The sequence below is a fragment of the Neodothiora populina genome (genome assembly GCF_041146345.1).
Source record: "Neodothiora populina strain CPC 39397 chromosome Unknown canker_contig_9, whole genome shotgun sequence".
In the NCBI taxonomy this organism is placed as follows: Eukaryota; Fungi; Ascomycota; class Dothideomycetes; order Dothideales; family Dothioraceae; genus Neodothiora; species Neodothiora populina.
In genome coordinates, this window is record NW_027191407.1 from 211,846 (window position 1) to 230,374 (window position 18,529).

The following is an 18,529-nucleotide window of genomic DNA, read 5'->3' on the forward strand; positions in this document are numbered from 1 at the left end:
ATCAATTGGTCTCGTCTCGTCGAAACAACGAACGGCGTATCTGTCTGCTTACCAGGCAGTTCTCCTCTTTCTACCAGTGTATTTCGAGTTGGCCTTGACGATCTTGCCCTGCCTCTCCATCTGCTCTTTCTTCTTGACGATCCAGCCCTTGCTGCCCTTCTTGTCGGACCTGTCTCGCCGCTGCGACATTTTCCGTCTTGCATCATCGACCTCGACGCCATCCATGCCCTTGACCACCCCAGTGATGTCCTGGCCACCTCCTTCTCTACCAAGATCACCTCCACCAACCGTCAGAACAAGATACAGCTTCTCGCTCTTAGTGTTCTCATCATCAACAAGAATACCCGCGCCGAACCCCGCCTTAACCGCCGCCGCAGAGATCATGTCGCGCTGCAGTTTGTTCTTGGGGTAAAACTGACAACAGGCTCTGCCACCCCTCCTCAAACTGGCATACAAGCCATCGAAAAACCGCTTCAGCCGGCCCTCAGGCGTGACATCCGACGTCTCGGCATTACACAACCACTGGATCGCAGAGATACTAATGGCGGCATCGAACGTGCCAGGCCGAAACGGCACGCCCTGCCCGATGTCCGCGAGCAGCAAATCGCCCTCGACGTCGCGGTCCAGCGCCTGCGCCAGCATCGACGCCGAAATGTCCATTCCGATCCACGTGTGTGGCCCGCCGTCGTCGGCCTCGACGTTGCTCAGTATCTCGCCTGAGAGACCGGACCCGCACCCGATGTCGAGGATTAGAGCTGGCGAGCGCAGGTCGAGCAGTTCGAGCGCCCGCTGCGTCATGCTCGCTTGGATGTTCTTGATGCGTGAGTTCGTCGTGTATTTGCGTGACTCCGTGTCGTCGTAGAACATGTCTGGCGGCAGGATGTCTTCGGGGCGCGACATGGTTGCGGTGGTGGTTCTTGTTGTAGACTGAAAGGGGGGTTTTGGTTTCTTTCTCGGAGGGATTCACTCGAAGGCCAGGACTCTTATGTCAAAGGCACTCTTAAACAGCAATGTGGCGTGGTAGTGTTATGTTGCGTCGTGGGGGAGTTTTCTTTGTGCTCGGTAGTCCTTTGATGGTCAATAATAAGACAATAAATCCACAAAAGTTATTTCTTTAAACATTTATTTCCCCACATTTTGTGCTCCTCCCCACAGACACGTCGGTCGCAGTTCACAAGGTCTTGGCGGATACAGTCCGAGGCGAAATCCAAATCATCACTTTTCACTCATCTAGTTCTGCATCAACATCTCACAACCCATTCCTTGGATATATAATTACTGTGTTGTCTGCAAAAGACATCGTGCATCTACTCTATATCGCCGGCGAGGATCCATCCATCCCGAGCCACGCATGTCAGAGATGTCGTAAGTGCTGTTCTCGTCGACAACGACAAGTACCGAGAAGACGTCCTACTCTCGAAACGCCATGGTCGACTCGGAAAGCTCCTCGAGTGAATATTGTTGGTCTGCTCGAGCATGAACATGGTGATGGTTATATTTCACGTTTGTTCAGACACTCAGATTGGCGCTTTTGAGGATTGACACCTCTTCTTCTTCTTCCTCTATTTCTACAAATATGGTCCGAGGCCATAGTCAGAGCTACGTCGACACATAAACAAAGCACTTTGAAAACAGGTTTGCAATGGATAAAATATATCAATTCGTATGTACATAGTACGGTTATACATGAGACGTATCAATACAGACGGATCAAAGAATACTTTTCCCATGACTGAACGCCATCAGTGAGGCCTTGCTGTTCTTTCTTTATACCAGCATCACCATCCACGTCGCGATCAATGCAAAAGCAAAAGACATGGACGAACAGCCACTGATGGCCGTAGCAGCATTTGCCGATATCGTAGGTGAAGCGCGCGCAGAAGGCACAGTAGAGTTAATGGGCGCGGTCGCTATCGCATTTGGCGAACCAGTTGTCGTGCTCGGAGTCACTGTGACGACGCCGACGTTGCTGCTACTGCTGGTTGTAGTGGTTGCGTTCGTGGTTCCATTGTTGGAGGTCGCACTGCTACCGCCACCGAGCAGGCCATCACCATTTGCGCCGATTATGCTGAACTCGGCTACTGTGGCGCCGACTCCGTCGTCGATTGTGCATCCTTCGATTGTCAGGGTCGCGAAACGTCCGGACCAGATGGGGCTCGGAAAAGCAAATGTTGACATGTTGCCCACGTATGCCTGGATGATGTCGTTGGTAGCGGCGTCGTAGGGCGAAGAGACAAGGATGTCGGTATAGTCGAAAGTAACAATATCCTGGCTCTCCGAAGCAGACGGCGAGCTTGCGTTGAAGAAGTCCACTCGGATGGCAGTTGCGGGCCTGCGACCCCAATCAATCGTCACCCCTGTGACTGTCTGAAACGGGATCGAGGTCATGTCGATTGTGAACGACGATGTTCCGTTGGTCTTCGGCTGCCAGCGGGTACTTGCCGCTCCATCGATGGCTGCAAGGGGAAACTGACCGGGTTGATATTCGGCCGTAGACTGCTCGATCACTGGTAGGCATTGTGCTATGTTGCCAGCCATTGTGGCGTTATTAAAATATTGACGATTCTCAATGACCATGGTTTCACCAAGTGCGATACTCATGTTCTGACCGGACGCGATGGCAAAGCCGACCGTGAATGGTAGACTGCGATTGGCATAGGGGAAGCTGCTGTTGGGTGCGAGATACCTGGTCACGTCTACGCGTGTGATAGTCGTATGAGTGTAGTTCATCGTTGCCTTCAGACCAGCACCCCCGTAGATGATGGTTCGTATACTTGCGTAGGGGATCTGTGGAGGTAAGGCGGGCTGTATAATCAATCGATCTTCGACAAATCGAGCACCCAGCCACCCCATGGGTCCGACTTGGTGCCATCCGCCAGCACCAGTCATGAACGGGAATGCAGGGTTTGTACCGCCATTCGCGGCGAATTCGTCCACCTGCTGCTCGGAGAACTGATACCATGGTGCTCTGGTATATGGTTTGAATCCGTTCAGAGCATATGTGAATGCGGAGCAGCCAGATGGAGATAACGCGTTGGCGGAAATCGAATAGAGACTGTAAGTCATCGCTGGACCGTCTGCGGATTGCTTAACAGCATACTAGCAAGCATGTCAGTAGTACCCTTGAGACAAGATTGGAGCAGACCTCACATAGTCAAGAGAAGCCAATTTGTCAGCTTGCGTGTAGTTCTCGGATGTATAATCTAGAGGATAGTTTATCAGGTCTACATCGTCTTGCTTGATGACAGCCGTGTTGTTGGCTCCTAGATACTCGGTAAGGATTCCAGAAGGTGCGAAAGGAAGGGCTACGTTCGCCGCAATCTCGCTCAGGTTGCTGTTCACGGCAATTGAGAATTGTTCAGCATACGCGTTCGTAATCTCGATGATTTTGGCGATTGACGACAAAGTGAAGGCTCCATCAGGCACTTGGTTTGCATATTCTGTGCCAACAAGTCAGCCATGATCACACGAAACAATGTTATCGCTTTCTATTACCATCTGGGTCTGTGAGATTTGCTACGGAATATCCGCCAACCGTAGCATTGTACTCAATAAGTTCCGAAAACATCTGTACGATGGCGTCATTTACCGGTATCGCCTGCTCCTGGAACCAGGAATCATCTCCAGTGATGCGCCAATAAATCAGGTTGTTCAAGAAGATGTCACTGTTCAGGTGATACTGGTAGTCCGTACATGGTCCAGTACCTGTGCAATTGCCAAAACGACCACTTGTCCAAGGATAGACGATAGCACCGTTAGAAAACCCGTTCTCCTCAGCATTGACTGCGGCTTGGTCTGAAAGCATTATGCGATACTTCGGTATCTGAGCAGCATATTTGGGATGAGCGACGGCGACTCCAGGCGCCATGAAGATGTCTGCATCCCAGAAGACGAGGCCAGCATACGAGTCCGATCCCAAACCTCCAACACTGATGGACCAATGATTGATGTCACTTCCATCTTCCGGCAAGAGATTCTGCAAGAGATAATGTGCATTAGCCTTGGAGATGATCTGCATATCAATAATGTTTTGATCCGCGGGAAGAGATCCGTTAAGTAAGGTGTAATCATCCACAAGGTCTTCGTCTAGAAGCCCCGCCCACGCGCTGGAACTACTCTGGAAAAGAGCATCGTATCCGGTCTTCATGGCGCTCATTGACGCATTACGAGCAATGGCTTCCGGATCACTATATCCGTCGGATGAGGCTATTCCAACATACTTGGAGACCGTGATTGTGGTGCCAGCGGCTACGTCTATAGTCCAAGATTGGCCAATTGTACTGTCATTACTTGGAAGATAAAACGCCTCCGATGCGTTCGTGCGGGATGATGCAGTGAAAGCAGAACTGGATACAGAGGAGTATATCCAGGCGGTAATATGTCCTAACCAATGAGGAGACACAGCAGAAAAGATTGTCGTCGAATTGTCTAGCAGACCTGTCGTGACTGGATCAGATCGTACAGCGCCTCGACCATCGATAAGGTCAGTCACCGTGATATTCATCGATGTTGAGGGCTCAAACGTTAGTCGAACAGCGGCAATGTTAGGATCAGCACGGTCCATGAATATTTCGTAGGAAACATCGATACTGGAATTGGGAGTCGGATGCCATGTATAGTTCCAGTTTTGAAGGCCATTCTTCAGTGACCTGCTTGAATAGAAGTTTGAAATGGTACGATTATCTACAGCGGCATTCAAGGTTGCTCCACCAGCTTCGAGGATGAGGTTGGGCCAGTTCGGGATACCAGCAATGACACTCTCCCCACCGTTGTCTAACAATTCGGGGAAGTTGGTTCTTGTCGTGTTCCTCTGAGAGTTAAAGAAACCCGCAACCGTACAGAAAGTCTGTCGTGGTGAGTCAAGAGGCCAGCCATTGATAGGAAGTGATCCGCCAATTGGATCTGTGAAGTTGATATCCTGCTCGAAGAATGGGCCAACCGCCCCTAATGCACATCCGATGTACCTGCGAAATGTTAGATCAAGTACAGATCTTCTCCTGTAATGCTCTTACCCATTGCCCATAGGAGCTCGAGACTGAAAGTAGCCCGGCAGAAGATCTCTAGTACTGAGAACCCAGTTATCATTGTCCCAATTAGAATAGGTAGAAGGAATCGAAAAGTCCGCACTCTGGCCCTCGCACGGAGAGAACAAGGCAGCGAGGCCAACCAAGAATAGCACTTTCTCTAGTAATTTATACATATCGTAAGGCAGATGTGACATTGGAAATGTCCGAGCAACGCCAAATCAATATTATCCACCTCGCAACTGCACGACGCGCGATTAGCGATATAACAAGATACGAAGGAAAGTGAGTCGATCATGGCTTTTATATCCGTTCTCGCACAAGGAAGCGTAGTGGGCTTGCCGAGCCTATATCATCATTCCGATGCTCGCATCTGCGCCCTATTGCTACTGTGGCTCGTCACTTGTCACCCGACTGCGGGGTTACAGTGGACAGAGGCTTGGGAGTTCCATAAAGAATCCTTGCATCGCCCATTGCATCACAGAGGCTTGCGGGGTCAGGGCGATCTAGTGTGTGGGGCCCCTCAATTGTGGCTTGAACGGGTGGTGATATGTGCGTAGGTGAGCGCCAGGATCTGGAGAAGTACCTGCTACAGTGATAGCACAATTCAATCACAGCGGTATTGACAGTAGCGATCAGACAGTCAGCGCTATGGCACACAAGATGGGAGGTGAAAGAGCTCATAAAGTCTGCTAATGGCTTGACATATGGGATATACACTGGCAGCGCTTGTGAAATGGCTTAAGAGGCAGAGGAGGACTGAGTGTCACTAAGTAAGCACAACCAAGATGGTTATTGTACACCACCTTGATCTGAGACTACACGAAACATAGCCAAGGATGAGGTAGTACCTAGATACCTGGCTTCGCCTATGGCAGGAATGCAAGCCATTTACGCCAATTCTCAATAGGAAATGTACTTGCTCACGTCGGATTACCATGTATGTTTCAAATAGTAGCTATATGGATACCTTTCCAAGTGCGGTCATTCATGCAACACTCTCTGTGAGCTAAGCAACGTGCTAGCGAGAAGGTGTTTATGTTACCTTCTAGCAACAGGTCTCGCAGTCCGTATGGGTTTTGAAGATGCCAAATGCAATTCCATCCAGCTGCTCAAGATGGTAGTGCAAACCATTAGCCTGAGTCCTTGAACTTGGCCTATCTGTTCCACGACATACATGTAGACGCGGGCTGCTGCAATGGCATCAACCATGGGTGTTGATATCGGAGCAGCGACCTCGAGTAGTCGACCACTTGTACACTCGACTCGTGGCATGAACGACACTACTCGTCAGGCTGAGAATAGCCAAAAGAGCCTCCACGACCGATAGCGATCAGACCAGCCTTCATCTTTTCAGCCAAACGACCAAGTTCCACATCACCATCATCGTGTTTGAGCGTAGAAAAGTCACACCGATCAATCCAATCACCAACGCCATGCTGTAGAACATTTCTGGCTCTGGCAGGATCGGCTCCTCCAATACCCATACTTCCATGCAAGGTGATGCGTTGAACCTTGCTATCATATACGCCACGGTGCAAGATGTTATTGTTGTAAAAAACGATATCACCAGCCTTCATTTCAACGATCTCCTGGCCAGGAAGATTGTCTTCGAACGGGTCAGCGGTGCGCTCAACCTCTGTCCGGGCGCGAAGATGAGACCCAGGCACAGCGATTAGCGAGCGATCATCGTAAAGGGCCAGGTTCCACTGTGCATGCAAGGCGGGTTCTTTCAGACGTTTTTCTTCCTCCTCTGGAGCGAGATCTGGCGGAATGTCATCTCGATGCCAGCGTAGTGCGAAGTCGCTGTCCGGTCGGATAAGCATATTATAAAGCTCCATGACAAGGTCTTCAGAACTACATTGCAACAGGTCCGTCACAACACGAATGATCTGAAAGTCGAAATATGAAGCGGCAAATAGCTCGTGATCGGGTAGATCGGGATGCAGTAGATGCTGAACACCCCAGATACCTTTACCAGTGTCCGAGTTCCACGGTGGGAACTGTCTTGGAAGGGTTCGTACGAATGGCCATTTACCATTGCGCGCGAGATTGGCACTGCGTTCACCAGCCGCGCGCAGACTTGCAAGTGCTTCTGGGGTCAGGAGCGAGGGTATGCGAACGAAACCATCTCGAGTCAAGAGTGCTCGTAACTTAGCTGGGGATAGATCGTCTGAGATAGTGGACATGATCCTCAACTTTCGGAAGTGTAATGGCAAGTAATATATGTCCTTGTATCCGGGTGTGACCATAAAAGTAGACAATCTCGTTTCTGGGCAGCGCGTTGAGTAGGAATCAGGCGCAGAAGTACGCTACAAGTGTTGTGATTAGTGGAGTCTGCAGTAATATGTTCAGCTCGGCCAGCGGGCAGCGGCCGGCATGAAAGTGCTACAGTACCACCTACCTTAGTTGGAAGCTTCCCCAGATCAATCGCTTAAACGTAGCCTGCCGAAAGTGGTACTTGTAATTACATGACCACGCGTCGCTCGCGTCAACCGCGTCCATTGCATCTCAGATAGTACATCATTCCACCTTGCCAACCTTCGCGAATGCAACGCATCTAGCCATGGTTGCCATATTACCCTTGCTACTATGAAGCGCAAAAGCAGTAAGCAGGTCAAAGACACCAACTACAACAAGCGGATCAAGGTACAGGATAATAACAGGTTATCGTCATCATCGAAGTGGCCCGTACTGCACTTATATTATATTCGCGTATCAACGCTGCGGGAGTATCTACTCTCTGAACTGGAGAGGATTGGAGCGTCCAAAGCTAGACGGCGCATCATTACATATTATGGAGCAGCGATCGAACACGAAGAAGATGTTGCTAAACTTCTAGATGAAGTTGTAGTTGGGTCGTCTGTGTCGAAGAAGGACATCGATAATCCGGAGCAAGGACAAATCGAGCTCAGTATATTCTCTCAGCAACTGAGCGATTCTACGGGATCTGTTACAGGGCGTCTAAAGACAGCCTCCACGGTCCTGTCACAGTCAGAGGTAAGAAATGTAGTGTTTACCAAATCACATGCGACTATATGCGTGTGCTTGCATTTTCGTGAGAGAGAAAAGCACAACATCGGTGACCAGTTTTTTTCGGATGCTGAAGCAGCGTAGATTATCGATTTTACAATATGGTCTCTCTTCAGACGACACTCTACAGCCTATAAGCCTCCACATATGTTATGTCATGGCTTTGTGTGTTCCAAGAAGATCAATCCGAACCACGTAGGAAGTGTAAACCCAACGTCCATACCAGGTATCCTGTCTCAGAGCCCTAACCAGTATGCTCAAAGATTGAAAACTGCGCCGTGGACGGCGTTGCCACCTCTACTAGGTAAAGGAAAGGAACGTCTACTTATCAATTTGTTCCTTGACTGCGGCCTATTTATTCCACTGACTAGCGGAGACGGAGATGCGAACTTCCTACAAATCAGCGGTGTGTCCAGTCTAACGTAACAACGAGGTACCGTACTGAGCCATTTCTAGGAACGCCTATGTCTGATTTGTGCCTCACGAGCTCCAACTCAAAGAATGCATGTAATGGTGCAACCCTCAATCGAGGCGATCCTGAAGTTCCAGGGACTGTCCATGAAAACGTGAAACGTGGGCTCAACGACATACGATTTGTCCGTCATCGGATGCTATACGGTAGACCAATCGCAAGCAATCGTGTGTCGGTGGAATTTGGGCTGAGGTACGTCCATGTCCTCAATCGCTGCCGCGATACCACGAGTCGACATGAGACGGTCCACATTATGAAGTACATGTTCCCCAGGCAGTTCTCACTTCATAACGTCTTTACCTCGGATGTGGATAAAGCCAACACTTCCCAGCCCTTCAGAGACTACACCCTGAGAGAAGTAGACATCAAGCGAGCATCATTGCAAGACGGCAAAAGTGCTTCGCAAGTACCGAAGCGATTGCGCGGTTCGTGCGAGGATCTTGTCTCTAGGCTTAGACGGCGACACACACGATGCTCGTACACCTCTTTGATGAACCACTATTGTCCCGTCGAATCCCGCGCTTTAGAAGCAAAAGCGCAAGCTTTGGAGAGCAGCATGATAAGCCTCGCATCTCCGTCGGCTCAAGTAGCCGCTTTCTGTCGAAGTGTAGTGGCTAGAGTGTTCCCCAAATCATTTTGGGGGAGCGATGGCCATAATCAAGCTAAGATCATGCGCTGTATAGACCGCTTTATGGCCCTTCGCAGGTATGAGAGTATGACTCTACATGACGTTTTGCAAGATATCAAGATTGTGGAGATATTATGGTTGGCACCCCCTAGCCAGCCGGCAGGTCACAAATTAGCATTATCTGACCTGGCTAAGAGAAAAGAGATGTTCTCGGAATTGGTTTACTATCTTTTCGATTCCTTCCTAATCCCACTAATCAGCAGCAATTTCCATGTTACAGAGTCTTCAAGCAACAGAAACCAACTGTTCTATTTCAGGCATGACATCTGGAAGAAATTAGCAGAACCGACCCTAACAAGGATGAAGTCAACCATGTTCGAGGAGGCGGACCAAGTTGCATTACAAAGACTCCTTGCGAGAAGAGGTTTAGGGACAAGTCAGATACGCTTACTACCGAAAGATATTGGATTAAGACCTATCATCAATTTACGAAGGAGAGTGCTCACTAGTGTAAATGGACGTACGGTGCTCAGCCGAAGCATCAACCAGATTCTAACCCCAGCATTTAACGTGCTGAATTATGAAAAGGTGAGATATCTGTGAAAGATGGTATAGATAGGAGTACAAGCTAACACTCCGAAGTCGATGTTTCCTCAACGGCTAGGCGCATCGTTGTTTTCGGTCGATGAGATATTCCCTCGTTTGCGGCAATTCCAGGATCGTCTTCAAGGCAGTGCGCATGCCGGCAAACCACTGTACTTTGCAAAACTTGATGTCCAAGCTTGTTTCGACACTATTCCACATCGGCGTCTTATAAGCCTGTTGAGTGAGCTTCTTACTTCTGAAGAATATATCCTCACGCGCTACGCGGAAGCCAAACTCCTGAATGGCGGAAAGGCCCAATCTGGTATCACGCCGAAGCCAATATGGAAGTACTCCGGCAGAGCCAGGGCGGCAGGTACAGAGCAGTCTTTCATGAATTTTGTGGAAGCAGAGGCTTCAGGAAATCGAGGAAGAGTGTTTGTCGATAGCGTTGTTGAGTCACGCGAGAATCAAGAGAAGCTTCTATTGCTCCTGCGCGAACATATCGAGAGGAACGTCGTACAGATTGGCAAGAAGTTATACCGCCAGAAGGTCGGCATACCGCAAGGGTCAATTGTCTCAAGTCTGCTGTGCAACTTTCTGTACGCCGAGCTAGAAAGGGAAGTGTTGGGTTTTCTGAAAAATGGGCAGCATCTGCTGCTAAGACTTATTGATGACTTTCTACTGATCAGTACCGATCAACAAGTCGCCGCACGGTTTGTCAAAATCATGCATGCCGGCATTCCCAGGTACGGCTTGTCTATCAAGAGGGAGAAGACTCGTGTCAATTTTGATGTTGAGGTGGACGGTATTGCCGTGACTAAACTGCCTCTCGTTGCTGACTTTCCATACTGTGGCAACGCTATAAACACGGTCGACCTTCACATCAAGAAAGACGAAGCTAGACGGGAGAGGAACAGTGAGCAACTAAGACTACCTGCTTGCTGCAAGCTTTCTGACAAAGTCATAGATATTGCAATGGCTATCACTGTCGAAGGATCCAAGACTCCCGGTCAGAACTTCTTCCGCAAGACACTCAAGTATGTGATTAGCTTCAGGTTAAGTTTGACTCATCGACTGACAAGGCATTATAGCATGCTAAAAGTGCATATGCATGCAATGCACCTCTGTACGTCTCACAATGGTCTCGATGTAGTACTTTCAAACCTTTACAGTGCTTTTTTCGACACTGCGGAAAGATGTATACGATATATTCAAAGCCTTCCGAATGAAAAGAAACCCAGCGAGTCCTTGATAATTAGTAAGTCTGCCATTATCTGCACCAGCTCAATCTCGGCCGTGCACAAGCAGATCCTGCGAGGCTCATAGAGTATTTCGATAATAGCTGACTCGAAATGTAGGAACGATTGAAGGATTGGTAGATGTCGCATTCGGCTTGATGCAGCGTAAAAAGGTCACAGCAGCTAGCAGCACAATCCGGTACCAGTGTTCTGTCACTAGGACTCAGACAAAATGGTAAGTCCACAAGAGGAGAGCTTCAGAGTCTACGTCCGGTCATCTCATGTCGATCGAGCGGCTGGCATACACATGTTACTTTAGTACATAGGGCCATTTGACTTGTTGAGCCATCTGCACAAGAACGTAACCAGGGAAGGTGAAAACTTTCTTCCGTGGTGTCACCAGCCCCGTCACTCTGCGTACATCTCAGCATTATATAAAATGTCTCTAACATTCGCTGCCAGGTTGGCTGCTCGAGCTTTCAGCCAGACGTTTCAAGTGCGCCAAACTCGATTCATTGGCTTGTTGTTGTGGTTAGATCGCCAGTCAGCGGAGGCGGAACAGGCTTTGATAGGCTAAGTGCATGTTATCGGAAGCAAGACATGGCCCGAATCTCGAAAGATGAGAATTTGCTGCTTTGTAGAGCGAACAAACAAATGGTTGTCTAACGAGCCTCTTGTTCAGCGACTAAGCAAATATAGCCATCTACAGTTGCACGACTAATTGAGCGTTAGAACAACCGACTAAGGACCCGTCTATAGTAGTCTCTCTCATTACTTAGTTGTGTATGAATACAAAAGAGTGGAATTAAGTCAAGGTGGTAATATACAAAAAATTGCCAATCAACACTAGCATTCATCATCCCGTCGAAATGATACTGTATATGTAAGGTAGTACTTTGAAGCTGAAGTAGACATGACGATCGATAATTGCGTGCTCGCTTCGCTTTACCCGTACTTTGCTCCCGGACTATAACCCCGCATTATGCTTTGACGACATCCTCATATTGCTATACCATCAAGCCTCCCTCCATATACTGTAATACACTTTTGTAGAGATAGCAAATTAGCAGCTTTATGTTCTCGCAGTGACCGGTGTGATAGATTGCTAGTCCAGGTCTCTATACTGATCTCGGACAATCCGAACACCGCTCGTCGAACGTCAGGATCCATCGATGCGAGGTCATTCCTTCATACAGGGCATCTTTAAATCGACCTTTCCGAGCACAATCCGAAATCGCACGTCTAATCGAGCATTGTCATCCAGCAGCAGAATGTCATCACACAAGCTCGCAATTCTCGACGACTATGCAGGCATCGCACCCGCATACTTCGAGCACATCCCCAATCTCAAAGTAGACAGCTATGCAGACACGATCCTACCACGGGGCGAGGAGCGTATATCGGCTCAGGTGGCCCGTCTGGAATCCTACGACATCATAGCTTCGATGCGCGAACGCACTCCGTTCCCCAAGGAACTCCTTTCACGGCTGCCGAACCTCAAATTACTCGTGACAACCGGCCTACGGAACCTGAGCATCGACTTGCCCGCAGCGCGAGAGAACGACATCATCGTCGCCGGCACGACTGGAAAACGCGAAATCTCGCACCCGCAACTCCAGGACCTCGTCATGCCTGCGCTTAGCTACGACGCCACCACGCAGCAATGCTTCTCCCTGCTGCTATCTCTGACTTCGCGGATTCCAATCGATAATTCTGTCCTTCGAGCCGGCGGACCCTTCCAGACAGGTGTGGGCATGACGCTGTCGAATAAAGTATTCGGATGCGTCGGCCTGGGTAGATTAGGAACTAATGCCGCGCGCACGGCGATCCTGGGGTTCGGGATGAAAGTCATCGCATGGAGCACTAACCTCACGCAGGAAAAAGCAGATGAAGCCGCCGAGAGGATCGGTTTGCCGAAGGGGTCTATCAAGGCCGTTGGTCAGGAGGAGTTGTTGCCGACTTCGGATGTGGTCAGTGTGCATTATCTGCTTTCTGATCGCAGCAGAGATTTGATCGGGGCTAAGGAACTCGGTCTGATGAAGAAGACTGCGTTGCTGCTGAATACCTCTCGCGGTCCTATTGTCAACGAGGAAGCATTACTCAGTGTGCTGAAGGAGGGAAAGATCAGAGGCGCTGGTCTCGACGTGTTCTGGACCGAGCCACTCCCTGTCGAGAGTCCCTGGAGGACGACAAATTGGGGCCAGGATGGGCGATCAGATGTCGTGCTGAGCCCGCATATGGGTTACGTGGTGGAGGAGACGATGAACAAGTGGTACGCAGAGCAGGCTGACACTGTGGAGAAATACGTAAAGGGCCAGGAATTGCCGGATATCATGACCTAGTTGATTATGCTAATATAAGTCGAGAAAGAAGCGTTTTGAAAAGTCATTCACTATATATTCGCCTTCTCGGACGCCCTGGTCGATAGGACTCATTGTCCAGTCACTTGGATCTCATCAAGCTGTCACTTACTTTTCATCAATCTGTCAATTGAAAGTCATCTAACCCACCACTCGTGATGCACTGGCCTTAGAAGCATCTCCTTCCTCTCTGCCCTGTGCTTGTGCTTCGCTACAAGATCGAGTCATTCCCTCGTCTTGTCCTCCCATTCTTGATCCTCCCTGACTACTCCAGAAGCAGATCTTTGACGATACGGTTATCGGGGAGGCATCCAAAAGAGTCTTCTGGTGCCTGCAGTCGTTTCCCAATAAACATTGCAAAGGCAACCATCTACAGCAACAAGCCTGAGCAGGGAGCGAAGATGAACCGGGCCACCAAGATCTACTTCGACAAGCACGTTGCACCACACCTGGAGACTGCCGGCTCCCACTTCACTGCAGGAAAGGGATTCAAGGACACTAAAGTTACCTGATATATGCAGTCGTTGCGTTGCAGCAATAGTGATGAATCGACGAAGGTAAGAGTTCGTGACGTGGAGTGCGATTGTTGGCGTGCGAAAAGAGGGGGTTGTAGATACGAGTGCTTTTTCGACGGTTCGATGACACCAAGACCATTCCTTCCTTACAGAAACAAGTAGACTGTTGTCTAGGTAGTGTATTGATATCGACTGGGGGTTTTCAGGAGGAGAAAGGCAGGAAGAAGCCTGAGAAGTTCTTGAGAGATGGATTGTCATTAGAAACATCTGAGTGTCTTTCTTTTTCTTTATCTCGTATCAGCATTCTTCTCATACTGCTCATGTCAGATTTCAGAACAGAGCTGCGCTGCGCTATATCCTATGTACAAAAAGAAGAACAAGTTAATCATGAGGCCGTGGCGACCTCTGCAACTCCCGCAGGGGCAGCGGCAGTGGGGACCTCATCATTCACGCGTTCAGGAATAGCCGCCAACGCCCTCTTGAAGATCTCGCACAACTCCTGCGTGTCCTCGAGTCCGACACTGAATCTGCATAGATCCGCAGGACAGCCGAATCCCGCGGCCCACTCCAACTCATTGAAGTGAGCCAACAGCACAAAGGGACTGGAAAGAGTGAAGTTCGTGCCGAGCGAAGGGCCCTTTGCCGTTTTGAGGTTGTCGTAGAAGAGCATGGCGTCTGAGAGAGACCAGAATGTGCAAGATAGTAGTCCACCGTAGCCGCCGTTGGGGAGACGGCAGGCGTCGTAATTTGGTCGAGAAGGCGAGTGCTTGGGGTAGTTGACTTGTTTCACTATAATGATTTGTTAGTGGGTTGACAGGAGATGTAAACCGGAGATAAAAATGCGTACCTTTTGGGCAGGAAGTCAAAACATCACAGATGGCCTCTGCGTTGACGTTGACTCGCTTGATTCTCTCGACAAAGTCTCTCGAGTTTCGTTCAAGGAAAATGGAATCCTCTTCGAAGTGGTTGTCTTCGTAGCCGCCTTGGTCGGCAGGAAGCTCCATGGCCTTCTTGAGGGTCTGATAGTATTGACCCTGTGGGTTCAAAATAGCTGCGCCACCCATGACGTTAGAATCTCCGGAGAAGATCTTGGTCAAAGACGAGACGACAACATCGGCATATGGCAAGACATTCACGTTCAGGAAATTTCCGATTGTCTCGTCGACTACAATAGCAAAATCGTACTTGTCGGAGAGTTCGCGTAGTCGGATAAGGTCGGGGGTTTTGAGTAGAGGGTTTCCAGGAAATTCACAGAACAAAGCCAAGTAACGCTCCCCACCCTCCAATCTCTTTTCTAGGTCGTCAATGTCCTCCTTCTCGCCAAAACCATAGAACAAAGCGCCGGGACCAAACTTCTCGAGAACTTTCAGGGTATCGACATAGGGAAAGCCATAAGAGATGCTCTGTCTCGAGGCGCCCTCCTCGGGTCTGGCGAGCATCAGAGTGCGGTGGGTGTTGAAGATTGCGCTCATGCCGCAAGGATAAAGATAGACATCGTCGACGGAAAATCCATGTGCCTGACGTGTTCGCTCCGAGTCTTCTGGGTGTTGCAGAGCCTCGTGTAGTTCGGCGTCTGCGGTCAATGAACCAGCAATACGTCGGCGAATGGCCAGCTTGGCGCGGGCGGCGAATTGCATGTTCAAGTTGCGACCGAAGCGCTCCTCGACGAAAGCAGAAGGGTCGCTGCCGTCGATAAGTTCCTGGCCGTAGTGGCCGTTTTGGGTATGTTGTTCGTCCTTGCTGAGGTTGCGCTGGTAGCGCCTCGGGCCCTTCTTCATGCGTGGTATGTCGACAACAGTGCTCCTCTCCACCATGCTGCCGTCGTGGAAGGCCTTTTCGCAGAACTCTGCCCTGCGAGAGGAGACACCGTCTCCGCTGTGTTGCCAGAACTGCTTGGCCACGGGCCAATGCTCTTTGGGATAGACGACTGCGGCAAGACGAGGGAGGACCTTTTTGTTCTCAGATTGCGGGTGGCTGCTGGGATTCGGAACGAAGTCGAGAATGCGGATTTGGTTCGAGGCAAGACCGGGCACGAGTTTGCGGAAGAAGGCGACACATCGGCTTGCGGGAGCGTGTGAAGGAAACAGCATCGCCTTCTCATTGGCGCTGCTGCCATATTTGGCAACAATAGACACTGCGAGGCGATCGATTGATTTGTGAACGAAGAACCGCGGATATCCGGTCTGCATCTTGCTGACGACCCAGTCCTGGCCCTCTTCGTATCCTACATTTGCCGCCCACGTCGGCAGCGAGACACTGACAGCCTGGAGATTGTGTCAGTACCCGGAAGAGTGATACAACGGAAGGTGTGTTCAATTGATTGCATACATGTGGAGTGTCGGCCGGGATGGTGTGGCCGACGGTGTTGTTGAACTCTACGATACCCGGCATTCTAGCTGTGGTAGGGTGAGTATCTGTAATTGTACAACTCAGAGGAGTATAGACGGGACAAAAGTAAAGAAGAGAGGGTGGCACATCATAATATAAGAGAGTGGCCGCGGGCGAATGAGTCGTAGATTCTTTATGCATCTATCTCTTCTTTATGCATGTTCATAAGAAAAAGAGTCCGTAATCGGCGTTGCTTTCTTGGCGGATCCGGCGGATTTGTCGCTACCAGCCGTCCGCGAATCCAAGGGTTCAATGCTGGTTTAATGGGAGTCACGAAGTAGAGGGGCGGAGTGGCAGTAGATGTTCTCTAGTTTCTATCTCTCTATACCCGCTTGCTGTTGTACAAGTCGCAGCGGATCTCACCATGGTCTACGATTGGGACGATAAGCGGGAGGCATGCTACCGCATGTATGTAGTCCAAAAATTGAGATTGGACGAGGTGATGAGGTTCTTCAAAGATGAGGGTAAGCAGCCGCGACTTCTTTGGGACCATTACTGCGTGATGCTACTTTTGGTCGACTCTAGCTAACAACAACCATCAAACAGTCGGATTCGTACCAAGGTATGCTCGCTTATGCCTTCACTTCTATATGGTCCTACGCGATCCGCAAACGAAAAATTGGAAAATACCTTGGAAGTATGCATATTCTGACTGCAGCAGCAAGCGTGCATTCCAGACGCAATTTCGGGTAAGTTGTCTTGCGAGAAACATTTAGTCTACTATGCCACTGTAAGGCCGTCAACAGCCAACTTGCTCCGTAGAATAACATCTTCCAGCGCTGGGGGTTTCCTAGCAAACAAAACCCCGCCCACCGCAATGAGGCCTTAGTTGCTCGTACTCGAGAGCTATGGGAGCGCAATACGACGCAGAGGGAAATGGTCGGCATACTACAAACTGAAGGCTTCAACATCACCGAGCGAGAACTTATGCGCCTTCGGGCAAAGCACCGTCTACTACTCAGGGGTCCTAATCGGGCCAAGGTTGAGTCTGTTGATCAAAACAATGCTCTCGACCCAAACCTTGCCGATGAGGATGTGACGCATTTTGTAAGTCTTTTGTTATCCCTAGGTTGTCTGCTCAATAACTCATTCCATCAGCAGCCATACGAGTCACTGCTGCCTGTAACAGCTATTGCACAAGAGGGTAAGTTGCTCAAAGACTGCTGTCAAGCGGATATTCTCATGCCGACCATGCACACTACAAGGAATTGAGCTCTGATATGCACAGGTGACATCGCTAGTGAGCGTGAACTAAGTTTCAACACAGGCGCATCTCTGAAATGTACAGAGCATCCTAGCGACCCTTTGCAAGATGGTGAGGTCAAAGCGCCGTCAAAAAAACGTCGACGTCGCAACAACAATTGGACTGGGACACAGGGTGAGCTTTCAGAGCAGCAACGCTTTCCTTCAGAAACGACATTGGAATCCAGTAAAGTATGTTTGGGTCTTGACAACACAACACATCTGGAAGTCCGCAATATCTTCCAGTCTATCTGTCAAGAACAAGGTATCGTGAAGAAGACAGTAGTAGGGCCAGAGCGGTGGCAGGGGGCGAAGAACGAATTACTGCTGAGGCAAAGGTCGCTCAGTCAGGCATTTGAACAAGCAGAAGCTCCACTGCTCGATCAGATGCGTTTGTCGCTCGATGTGATATGCATGGATGTGACGAAACGTCTCCGAAATCTCGAGCACAAGATGACGCTCGCAGAGGCCAAGAACATGCTGAACATCAACCCAGAAGAGGGTCGTCGGCTCCGGAAAGAGCTGATAGACCTTCTCACAGCGCACAATTTCGTCAACAAATATCAGTCAGACAACTGGGAAGAGCTTCGGCAAGAGTGGCTGGCCAAGACTGGCCTCGCAGAGCGTATCCCGGCAGTCGGAAGTGCTGATCGCGCGCAGTGCCTGCGTGCCGTGCAAGCAGTGTGTCGGGACATCATGAAGCGCTGGCGAGACGCCCAGGTGTCAAAAGGCAATGGCAAGTCGCCTGAGAATTCGCGCCCGAATACAGGGAAGCGGTTACGGACAGAGGCGACGGTACAGCAGACAGGCAGCGAGGAGCAGGCCGATGCTGTCCCTTTTGTTACGAACGAGCTGGAAGACAGCTGTAACTTCCAGATCGATCCCGAACTACTTTTAGCAGCTAAGGGATTACAGCCAGATCCCTACGGTCAGGCAACAACTAGTGGGCAGGTCGGCGAGGCTACGCTTCGTGGGGGCATGCATGCGCCGGTATACCTCTGATGTAGCCGACATTCTCTTGATATGCCATAAGCAAAGCGTAGT

The 18,529-nt window shown here is 49.9% G+C and overlaps 7 protein-coding genes across 11 annotated transcripts; 3 read left to right on the top strand and 4 right to left on the bottom strand.

Moving 5' to 3' along the window:
* Positions 1–48: 48 nt before the first annotated feature.
* Positions 49–900, bottom strand: AAFC00_007227 (uncharacterized protein; the record flags this gene model as incomplete). Its single annotated transcript, XM_069347296.1, has 1 exon — positions 49–900. The coding sequence occupies one exon, from the start codon at positions 898–900 to the stop codon at positions 49–51; it is 852 nt and encodes a 283-aa protein (XP_069201900.1).
* An 867-nt stretch (positions 901–1,767) lies between these two features.
* AAFC00_007228 (uncharacterized protein) lies at positions 1,768–5,221 on the bottom strand (the record flags this gene model as incomplete). 3 transcript variants are annotated; one of them, XM_069347298.1, is made up of 4 exons in its annotated part: positions 1,768–3,099; positions 3,151–3,440; positions 3,496–4,964; positions 5,013–5,221. In XM_069347298.1, 4 exons carry the CDS (start codon positions 5,219–5,221, stop codon positions 1,768–1,770), a joined length of 3,300 nt encoding a protein of 1,099 aa, XP_069201903.1. The 3 variants fall into 3 exon arrangements, with proteins under 3 accessions (XP_069201903.1, XP_069201902.1, XP_069201901.1); XM_069348425.1 differs by having other exon boundaries at positions 5,013–5,200; XM_069347297.1 differs by having other exon boundaries at positions 5,013–5,023.
* Positions 5,222–6,307: 1,086 nt separating this feature from the next.
* Positions 6,308–7,276, bottom strand: AAFC00_007229 (uncharacterized protein; the record flags this gene model as incomplete). 2 transcript variants are annotated; one of them, XM_069347859.1, is made up of 1 exon in its annotated part: positions 6,308–7,276. In XM_069347859.1, one exon carries the CDS (start codon positions 7,274–7,276, stop codon positions 6,308–6,310), a length of 969 nt encoding a protein of 322 aa, XP_069201905.1. The 2 variants fall into 2 exon arrangements, with proteins under 2 accessions (XP_069201905.1, XP_069201904.1); XM_069347299.1 differs by having other exon boundaries at positions 6,308–7,213.
* Positions 7,277–9,529: 2,253 nt separating this feature from the next.
* On the top strand, positions 9,530–11,557 carry AAFC00_007230 (uncharacterized protein; the record flags this gene model as incomplete). 2 transcript variants are annotated; one of them, XM_069347301.1, is made up of 5 exons in its annotated part: positions 9,530–9,745; positions 9,800–10,658; positions 10,710–10,779; positions 10,834–11,000; positions 11,101–11,219. In XM_069347301.1, the coding sequence occupies 5 exons, from the start codon at positions 9,530–9,532 to the stop codon at positions 11,217–11,219; spliced, it is 1,431 nt and encodes a 476-aa protein (XP_069201906.1). The 2 variants fall into 2 exon arrangements, with proteins under 2 accessions (XP_069201906.1, XP_069201907.1); XM_069347300.1 differs by lacking the exon at positions 9,530–9,745 and adding an exon at positions 11,443–11,557 and having other exon boundaries at positions 10,469–10,658; positions 11,101–11,215.
* Positions 11,558–12,251: 694 nt separating this feature from the next.
* AAFC00_007231 (uncharacterized protein) lies at positions 12,252–13,322 on the top strand (the record flags this gene model as incomplete). Its single annotated transcript, XM_069347302.1, has 1 exon — positions 12,252–13,322. One exon carries the CDS (start codon positions 12,252–12,254, stop codon positions 13,320–13,322), a length of 1,071 nt encoding a protein of 356 aa, XP_069201908.1.
* Positions 13,323–14,240: 918 nt separating this feature from the next.
* AAFC00_007232 (uncharacterized protein) lies at positions 14,241–16,246 on the bottom strand (the record flags this gene model as incomplete). The annotated part of the gene is made up of 3 exons (XM_069347303.1): positions 14,241–14,644; positions 14,703–16,119; positions 16,184–16,246. 3 exons carry the CDS (start codon positions 16,244–16,246, stop codon positions 14,241–14,243), a joined length of 1,884 nt encoding a protein of 627 aa, XP_069201909.1.
* Positions 16,247–16,607: 361 nt separating this feature from the next.
* AAFC00_007233 (uncharacterized protein) lies at positions 16,608–18,487 on the top strand (the record flags this gene model as incomplete). Its single annotated transcript, XM_069348404.1, has 6 exons — positions 16,608–16,707; positions 16,790–16,805; positions 16,905–16,932; positions 17,021–17,290; positions 17,345–17,387; positions 17,472–18,487. 6 exons carry the CDS (start codon positions 16,608–16,610, stop codon positions 18,485–18,487), a joined length of 1,473 nt encoding a protein of 490 aa, XP_069201910.1.
* Between the last annotated feature and the right edge of the window lie 42 nt (positions 18,488–18,529).